Consider the following 10,508-nt stretch of genomic DNA (forward strand, 5'->3'; position numbering starts at 1 on the left):
TTGTATAAAACTGCAATGAATGCTATGCCTCTTTTATAGCGCCAAGTTACGAAGCCTATACTTAGATTACCGTCATAGATGATAAGGAAGTTTGTTTGTTAATTAACGTTTCAGACGACTTTTAACAGAGTGCGACTGCATTTATCTATGTAAATAAGAATTTATTATCTAATAAATATATATAAATGAATTGCTGTGCGTTAGTCTAGCTATAACTCAAAAACGGCTTAACCAATTTCGATAATTGTTTCTTTGTTTCGTTCGTTGCAATTCAAGGAAGGTTTAGAAAGTTTTTCTTGGAAAAGTAGGGGGTGGCACGCCCCCTGTTAGGAAAACTTTAAATTCGCTTTATCTCGGAAATTATTTGAGAAACATATCCAAAATTTATTATAGAAATTCTATATACACGTAAGTGCGGCTGTGGTAGCAGTGGGAATGGAAGTGAGAGTTGTAGTGTGAATGCGAGTGGGAGCGATAGTTGGAGTGGGAGAGGGAATGGGAGTGAGAGTGTGAATGGGGGAGGATCTTGGAGTGAGAGTGAGTGGCGGAGTTTGAGTTGGAGTGGGACGAAGATAAATAAAATAAGGGTTGGACAAAAATAAGAAGTAAAATGGAAGATAAAAATTATGAAAATGTTTTAAGGCAGTGAAAAGGGGAAGTTGAATGTAGGCAAACCAATTTTCAGGCAGACCAAAGTCTACCCAGTACACTAGTATATTATATTCATATTTTAGCAATTTACCGTAACGCTGCGATTACGTATTTCGTTTCGTTTGTTTAATTAAAGTAAATGCACGCCTTCAAGCATCATTTATGTTTATCCGGCTATGTACCTTACATCGTAAATAGAAAATATTAAAGACTGTGCTGGTATTCACTTGAGATAAATTCAGAATGCAAATTTAAAAATCCACAGTTTTATGCTTATATATTTATCAAAATATGCAATGAAAAAAATATCTATAAATTGAAGAAAATAATATTTAAAATAAGGAAAAGTGGTTTACGATAATTCGTCATAGAAATCTTCCAGCTAGTTATCCCAACCGATCCTATGGTAAAGCCACGAAATTAAATGCATGTCTCAACATAAAAACTGATTTTAAAATAAACTCCAGACAAAGGAATTCGGGTAACGGAATTCTGATGATTTTGAGGTACATAAATCAGAAAATAATTATTCCGTTCAATACAATAATCTTTGTTTAAAAATATATATTTTTTATTGAATTGAAAACTGATTTTTCGCCACTTTACAACATTAAGTAACTATTGAGAATTGAAAACTCTGACTATTCGGACATTTATTCTTCATAATCCAAGAGGTCGAATACAAATTTGATGAAAGCTCTCCGCAAGCTGCAGTACCAAGGGACGTCAAGCCAACCTTTTATTAATGTTATACTTCCTAGGACTATGCCCGTTCTCACGTTAAGAAAATAAATTTCACGAAACCGCTAGATTTGGCAACCTCGCGATCATCCTAAGGCGACCTGTTGGGGTACCAAGAGTCCCTAAATACACTAAGTATTATAGAAATTAAAGCTAATGTGAAGAAAATAGCTTTTGGACAAACTTTTCACATTTTTATAGTGCCCCTCTATTGTGGCTCTAAGAACCCCTTCGAAACGCAGATACGCAATTAAGTAGTATGTGTATGTAAGGTCTGCGCTCAAATTGCCCCGAGGCATTGATCCTCTTTGCAGTTGTTAACGCTATGTTCTTTGCCACCGGTTCTATAGGTGGAATATACAGAATGGCATATAGTGGAGCCGTCAGGTTTGTTTTCATGCTCCTAATTTTTTTAAGTTGTTGCTTTTTTGTATGGCTGTCCACCAAACAAAGACTTCATAGTATAGGATAGGCTTTACAATCGATGTAAATACTCAAAAAAAACGATAGCGCGATAGATCAGACCCCACGTACACCTCAGCATTCTTTTACATGCAAAGTGGGGTCGTGCCTTCTTTACTCCCTCCTCCACATTAAGCTTCGACGATTACTTGCTGTTTCTAGGATGATGCTCATTCTAGGATGATGTTTTGAGAAAGCTTTCAAGCAATTTTTGATTCAAAACTGAAGTTATTCTGCAGAAAAATTACTACCGAAATTCGTATTGTTTTATTGAAATTGATTTGTATACCAAATGCTCACTATCTTTATTATGAGATGTATTATGCGATGTTAGCTTTATTTCCCTCGTGACTTATTTTTTAATAAACATTTTCTTTATTAATTTGCGCATTGGATAATTAGTACAATAACATTTGAGTTGAAACATCATACTTGACTTCTGGATTAATTAATTGGGTTCATTTTAGGTCTCTATGTATAATGCAAAATTTTTTTTGTACGACGACTTTTACGGTCTGAATGGCAACAGCTCTAAGAAAACAATTTATTTTAATTCTTTATATTCTTTGTGTACATAATGTTTCCAATATAAATAGAGTTTAGCTATTTAAATACAAAAGGCATTGTAAAATGAATATCACAAAATATGGTTTGTGTTATCATATTGAAATATAAATATGTTGCAACGAAGCCTTGTAGGAATTTTCAAGTAATGCCAATGCCGCGCAATGTCGCGAAGCGACCAAAAGTGAAAAAAGTTCATGGATACATTTTTTATAAAACTTAGTGAAAGTCTGGGAAATACATCCTTTTAATTATTTCACACAATAGTTTATACAACACACGCGCTTTTATTAGGATTTTCTCAAACCTGGAATCGATTATTTTGCCCACGTTTTTCCTCAAAAAACTAACTGAAAGTATTTTAAATTCAGGACCCACATAGTTTACGATCCCTGGCCGAATCGAATTTTTAAATCCAAATAGTTCTAAAATAGTGAATCGGATCAGATACATAACACGCTCCTGTTAGTAAATTTAAATATCTCTAACGATTTTTTTTTTATATTTTGAAGTTTATCGCAACCGTATGTTTTTGATTTATTCATCGATCAAGTTATGAGTACCGTTACTTTTTACAAGTGCTAAAAATCAAGGTCATTTTTATCCTAAGTTCTAATTTTAGAAGAGAATAGAAAAAATTCCCCAAACTCCACCGCAATATTTTCATATTTTGTCACAAGCAATGTTAACATAAACTCAAGACTAGTGAGAATGAGACAAAGCAAATTCGACCATATTGGATATCCACGTTGATGGCATTACGCTATCGATGGTCTTACTGCCAAAAATACTGAGTGTGACGTTCGATCAGGATCTACATTTTGGCGAGCATGCTGCCGCAGTTGTATTTAAAGTCCAGAGCAGTAGCAAAATACTCAACAGCACTTCGTTCAAAGGTAAAGAAGCCCTCATAACCACATATAAATCAAATGGATGGCCGCTTGAATGCAACGCGTCCACAATTTGGTCGCCGATTCCAAAAGAAAGACACTAGAGGAAACTGCAGGCCTGTAAAAATCCGCGCTCAGCACTGCCACGGGATGTCTTCTTATGTCTCCAGAATATTATCTACACAGTGAGGCGAGAATACAGTTTCTGCTGAAACTCACATACCTGGGCAACCCAACAGACATCTGATTGAACAGGTTTTGCCTACCAGGAATTTAAGAAGTCATTCCCGTAAGCGCTATGAAGAAATCCGCCACTTAAAAGAGTCCAGCCGTATGAAGAACATGAGCATGAAAAGGCCCTTAGAGACATCCACAAAAAGGCATCTGACTTCTATGCTAGAGATTGCCCGGTGAACCCCGTATTTAAAGCAACCTTCCCAGGGAGACGTGCATCACTCTTTAGTGGAGATTAAACTACAGTGAAAGTACATCATGATTAATACTTTTGACCGCTCTTATATGTGATAGCGACACTGTACACCCACATCATACTCCTTAAAACCAACAAAATTAAAGACAAAACCCATCTGAAAACAATCCTTGTAAGTGCCCCTGCGGATATATTTTAAAACTTTCATAAACTGTTGCGGGAAAATATACATATTTTATTACAGTTTTTTGAGTAAGTTGGATAATCTTGAATAAAGCTTTAGAAATTGAGAGGAATAGCACACTATCTCGGCTATTTCAAAGCCCTATCTACTGTTTGTTCAAATGTTACTTGCACAGTTCTTCAATCGAGGGGGGGGGGGGGGGGTGGGGGGGTGGTTGGTATATGAGTTATATACTTAGACGGCTGTGTGGAAAATCAATTACCCTCATTCGAAATCTTTTGAACAAGAAAAACGTCAACTGGGCTCGCCATAGCTCAATCTGCGCTACGGCTTCCTCACCCTCAATATCTAGTAGTTTATATCCGTATTTTTTCCCCTTCTCGCCACTCTTCCTGTTAAACACCAACCTCCGTTCCTTTCATCTATTATTTAAATTCCTAGTCGGTATCCCTCTAATTCAATCAAACCTAACCACCCTATATCTTTTTCTGTAGCTATTAACGTTAGTTCTAGTTCTTTATAGCTTCAATTTGCTGGTAGGAGGTTGATATGTGGCATTTGCGCTCACTTCTAGATGGCTGATCCATTAGCACCGAGCTCAAATGTATTCTGAAAGTTTCCTCCAAGGTCTCCTTTTTTGCACCTAATAATCGTCTCTTGTGCGGGTGTAAGATGCTGTTACATATAAAATATGCACTTTACAAATTAGCAATTAAATTAAATGAATTTTACACATTTGTTGCTGTTTGAGGTAGCTTACTTACGTATTTAAATATAAATATCGTTGCTAGCTTTACGTCTTTATATTCAGTGAATGTACATTAGGATAGTTTAAATTGTTCATGAAAAAAATAATTGTGAAAAAACGATGGCATAGAAAAATGTCAAATATGAATATGTGAAATGAAATACGTTTAATAGAAAATGTCTGTTCTGTAAATTTCTGACGTTGAATGAGGTAGAAAGAAAAAATTTCGAATAAAGTGGAATATCTACAGCAATTGTAGTAAAGTGGCTACGCTGCCGCCTATGTAAATACCACATTAACGAAAAAAATGCAGATACCCCCATTCCCAAATAAGACAGCAGTGTTGCATATGCGGGATCATACAACTGTTTTTTTATATAACAGGTTGTTAGTCATTTCTCCTCCACTCCCCTCTTGAACTCTCCTTTTTGTAATGAAAAATTCGACCCAGCTTAATGTAATGTTATCTGTGAGTTATTGCAACAACCGCTTAAGTCTTATATTAAGGTTCGCCGTTAATTTAGATTCAATTTTAGAATTCACTCAGAACAAATTCAACCAAATTACCGATTTTTTTATCTCACCCTTCAAACGATATTACCACGATCAAAGATATGACACATATTTTGGACTTGAATGCTGTGGGTCAAAGCTCAGATTTCGATATGATAATACTTACAAATTCAGAAATTGAAATACGCTATCTTCGGCTATATTATTATTGATTTTGTGTATTACAATCGATCAAATTTTTCTATTTAAATTCGAGCAGCATTCCTGTAGCGAACGCACCAGTTCGACGATAGTAGTTCTTATTCTGTCCCTTCGCAGTGGTTTAAGCTGTGGTGTCCTACGAAATGGCAATTGTCCCCCTTTGCTAACCTTTCGAATGCGTTCTTAACTGGTTCTGTCATCGGCAATTCTGAAATAGTCGCTGCCTTTGAGTATAGCTCAGGCAAAGATTATCGAAAATGAAGTTTTGCAGGCGCAAACTTCGGTGGAAAGCAGCGGAGCGTAACAAAATTCTAGTAGGTCACTTTCACCACACCAAAAACTTTAACACAATTTTTAACATAATTTAAGCACAGAAATACACTGATTGGAGCTTTAGAGATTAAAAGTTAAAATTCTGAACACATTACCTGAATAAAAAGTGTACAAATAATTATTAAATAACAAATTCAGACAGTGGTAGTTAACAAATTCTGCTGTGGTAAGTGGTGAATGTGACCTACTAGAAGTTTTGTGAAGCTTGCTTCACACGATTTTTCGTCCCTGCAACATCTTTACTTTCTATAATCTTTGGCTTAGACTTAAGCGCTGTTGGTACAAGTGCGGCTACCAACTGTCCTGTTCCGCATATGATTAGCACCAGTTAGAATGTAGCCATAAAATAAAATTATTGTTATAACAAGAAAAGGAGGTGCTAAATGTTCTTAATTATACCATCAAAATTTAACACGCTTTTTATTAGAACAATTAGGACTGTGATATAAACTGTAAGATTTAATAATTTAGGTGTAAAATTTTAATGTCAGAAATATATAATTATGTACAATATAGAATTTTTTTGTCACAGAGGAAGAAGCCTAATTATCGTTAAAGGTTACAATGAACTTATAAAGTGTTATATGTCTTTACAGTCAATTTATTTTTTAATTTTTAGTTAATTTTATTAACCAATAATAAAAGCTTAAAAAAGTTTTTTTTTTCTTTAATTTTATCTTTTACCTTTTAGTTCGTTTTATTAACAAGTAATAAAAGCTTGTTCATAGAAAAGCTTTTTTCTTAAATTTAGTTTAAATATCAATCTTTTTTTAATATTTAGTAGGGTAAAATCATATATGTAATGCTACAAAAAGCTAAGTACATTCCCCAACATCAGAGTGCCGATATATTGGCGTTTACATGTTTTTGTTTTTGTATTCAATAATCGAATGTACCAAAATTTAAGTTTTTCCTTGTCTCACTTATTCTGCTACAATCACACAAATTTTATAGGCTGTCTTGCTTTTATTTCGCATCCAAAACACATTGCGAGCTTTTTGTATTAGCAATATAGGAGTATTACATATATGGGTAAAATATTGTTTAAATTAGTTATGTAATCTTTACTTAATTATTTGTAACGTTTCTCATCCTATCCATTTCTTTTACTGCATCAACATTACAAGGTTTCTTCGAAGTCAACTTTGAACAGTCAAGTTCTTCGATTCGAGTGTTAACTAACTTAAAATCATATTTTATTGTGACTTTGCCTATGTAGCGTTCAGTTTACAACTACTCATTGCAGATCTCTGCTCTGTTTTAAAATAAAATTCCAACTTTCGCTTAGCTAAAATTCCAAAAATCTGTAAAACAAGATCAAGTATGGAACATTTAGCGATAACAGCCTTCGTTCGTGTATACACAAACAAAGCGAAGTTAAGCGCCAAATACACGACACAACATTTCCGCGAACATTCCGCAATCTTGTTCCCAGCTTTGGCCATACACCATACGAACTTTTGGCCGAACATTAGTTCTCTTTCAGACAGCGATGAATACGGACAATAATTGTGCCGCAGCAATATTGCTCGCTGTGGCAATTAAGCGTAAAAAAAAGAGAGAAGATCGCAAAAAAAGAATTTGGTGCAAAGAAACTATCTCTCTTTTTTTTTTATTCACGCCGGTATTGCGCCCGCAAACTACTTATTTTTTTTATAACTGTATCCTTTGTGGCATCAGGATCTACTTCTTTTAATTTTTCGATTAAAGTCGCATAATCATTATTCTTTTTAATTCTATTACAATAATCTTTGCTTTTTACTTGCCACAATGATGGCAAAGATTTATACATTTCAATAAATTCACTCAGAAATTTTTTATTGTCCATTTTACTTTTCCGCGCACGTCTGTTCCGTTCAGAAATTACTACGATTATGAGCTATTTCGCCATACACGCACGAAGAGTTCGCGCAACTGTTCGCCAAAAATTAAAATATTTTGAATTTTGGCGAACATTTGCGCGAACTGGCAAACACCACCATACACGACAGAAAAGGTCGCAGAAACATGACATAACGGGAATATTCGCGGAAATGTTCGTGTCGTGTATTTGGCGCTTTACCTGCGTTCTTGAGGACTTGGGCTTTTATGACAAAGTAAGCACAAATCTTTACTAAGAACTCTGTTATCGATTAATTTATCGAATTCTCGCAAAGTAATATTGCATTGTCATCGGAGTTATACATACGTGCAGAATTTCAGCTCAATCGGACACCGGGAAGTGTATCACATTTAACTTTCAAGACTTGATTACAGACAACAGCCAAGTGAAACTAAATAAAAGCTCATAAAAAACAGATATAGATATTTAAACTTTTTGAGTCCCCATATGGAAAACTGAGCGTTTTCCTTTGCACGACGCAATTTCACCGTTTCACATCAAAACCATAAGATTGTACGTCACGTCGTTGACGGTACTTTTACCGTGTGATGTGCTTTGACTGAAAATATTATTAAATCGAATTTTAGGGACTACGCTAATGGACAAATAATTAAACATTAATTAAACAGTAATTGATTGCAAATTGTATACTTTAATGCATCAACAGGGCAACTTGGGCACACACAAAGTAAATCAACTTTATAATGAAAAATTGTTAAATGTCATTTAGTGGGTTTTCACTATCAAGGTGACGATTTGTCGATAGTTATCAAATGAACACATGTTTGTAGCATCCAATAGCGCATGACATAACGTTCATTTTTATTATCACGACTTAAGCGGTTATTGCATGAGTAATACAGATTTATTGACGTAAAATGTCTTTCTTCAAAAATTCTACTTCTATTTCATATAAAAAATGTTTCGGATTTTCACCTACATATACAGTACTATAAATCAGTGCAGCTATAAAAGTTGACAATGTTGAGTCGAGTCATAGTGTCTAAGTGGTATGGTTATATAAAGGTCACAGATAATCGGTTGTCCTTCTTATGTCAGTTGATAGCTTCAGATGAGAACACACTCTCTTTTCTGCAAGAATTTCGGAAATTTATTACTTTTTAAATAAAAAAAAAAAAAAAAATGTCAACACCGGATATAAGTATAATGAGCTCTAAGGAGTTCTTATCAAAGGATACCTACCTCACTCCACGCGAATGTGAGGGTAAAATCGAATCAACAGATGCTCCAGAATGGCTTACAATATCCTATTTAGAACGCTGTTTACGTATTTATCATAAGGACAAACATTTAAAAATACGTCGATTGCATATAAAACCAGCGCTGGGAAAAGGTGAAAATTTTGGTGGTGTTATGACGCGCATAAGCGTGGACTATCATACTTCAAACGGCACCAACGCTATCGGTCGCTATATAGTGAAATCATCTTTCGAAGGTGATGAGGCTTCGTGTAAACTAATGGAACCCTTCGATATGTTTAACCGTGAAATGAATATCTATGAACAAGTTTTGCCAAAGTTAAACGAGTTGCTGCATGAGATTGGAGATAACGATCAAATCTTCTGCGAAACAATGGCAGTGGATCGCCAGCGATCGGCGCTCATTTTTGAAGATCTCAATGTACGTGATTTTATGATGCCCAATCGTTTGGAGGGTTTAAATATGCGTTTGGCCAAGATGGTGTTGCGGAAGCTAGCCAAAATTCATGCCACCTCTGCAGTGTTGAATGAACGTGAAAATGGTTGCCTTGAAAGCTATGATTGTGGTTTATTCAATCATCATACGGATAATTACATGCCTGGTTTTGAGGGAATTTTTGTGGCTTGCAATCGCCGTGTAGCCCAATGGGAGGGCTATGAATATTATGCACGAAAATTGCAAAACCTGCAGTCGAAATATATCGAGTTTGGTAAAAAGATGTTCGAACCTACGCCAGGTTATGTGAATGTTTTGGCTCATGGCGATATTTGGACCAACAATGTGATGGTTAAATATGACAAACAAACAGGTGAACCATTGGATGTGATAATCATTGACTTTCAATATTCTGTGTGGACATCGCCTGCTTTGGATTTGCATTACTTCATTAATACTTCGCTAAACGAGGATTTGCATTTGAATTTGCACAAACAGGATGAGCTGATACATTGCTATTACGACACTTTCTCGGATACACTGCGCAAATTGAAATATAAATCTTTTATTCCTAGTTTACACAAGTTCCATATACACTTGGACGAAAAGAAATTTTATGGTAAATCTTTAAAATTAAAGAAATTATTAATTTATTTTTGTATATTAAACATTTTAATTTAATTATACTCACAGCTTTCCACACAACTTGTGTTGTATTGGCAATTCAGCGGAATGAGGACAACGAGGATGCAGACTTCAAAAATATAATGCAGACTGATGAACGTGCGACTCGTTTCAAGGATACATGCTTTAAGAATCCTTACGTTCAACGCATAATCAAACAGTTGTTGCCGTTCTATGACCGACGAGGTTTATTAGAAGTAATGCAATAATCGTTCCTATTTGTTTTGATGTGATCCTGAATTTTTATAATATAACAAATAATGATTTCCTTTTTTATGCTCCTATGTACATATATTACATACATTTTTACATAATTAGGTTGTGTTGAATAATATGTAACATATTATGAAGCAAAGTTTAAAGTTATGGAAGTATGTTTGTCTCCTCGGCAGCATTTGATAGCTGCTATGTCTGAATTTAAGTTCCTTACAAAGCTAGTAACCTCTGCCAAATGACGTTGAGCAACACCGCCAGCACCGTAAGGATTGGGTAGAACCTCCTCGAGACATTCGAAACCAAACGAACCTTCAGACAAGGCGACTCCCTTTCGTGTGATTTCTTTAACATAA

The 10,508-nt window shown here is 35.0% G+C and overlaps 1 protein-coding gene across 1 annotated transcript; it reads left to right on the forward strand.

The window, feature by feature from the left end:
- The first annotated feature begins 8,551 nt into the window (after positions 1-8,551).
- Positions 8,552-10,223, forward strand: LOC137246259 (uncharacterized). Its single transcript, XM_067777362.1, has 2 exons — positions 8,552-9,874; positions 9,949-10,223. The coding sequence occupies exons 1-2, from the start codon at positions 8,743-8,745 to the stop codon at positions 10,146-10,148; spliced, it is 1,332 nt and encodes a 443-aa protein (XP_067633463.1). The 5' UTR covers positions 8,552-8,742; the 3' UTR covers positions 10,149-10,223.
- Positions 10,224-10,508: the final 285 nt, after the last annotated feature.

This window comes from Eurosta solidaginis, chromosome 1 (assembly GCF_040869045.1).
Source record: "Eurosta solidaginis isolate ZX-2024a chromosome 1, ASM4086904v1, whole genome shotgun sequence".
Taxonomy (NCBI): domain Eukaryota; kingdom Metazoa; phylum Arthropoda; class Insecta; order Diptera; family Tephritidae; genus Eurosta; species Eurosta solidaginis.

What these genes read in the sequence shown, in the direction of transcription:
- LOC137246259 (XM_067777362.1), top strand. Translation starts at nt 8,743, where the DNA reads ATGTCAACACCGGATATAAGTATAATGAGCTCTAAGGAGTTCTTATCA. An exon ending in GGACGAAAAGAAATTTTATG is followed by an intron (nt 9,875 to 9,948) that starts GTAAATCTTTAA and finishes TTATACTCACAG; the next exon opens with CTTTCCACACAACTTGTGTT.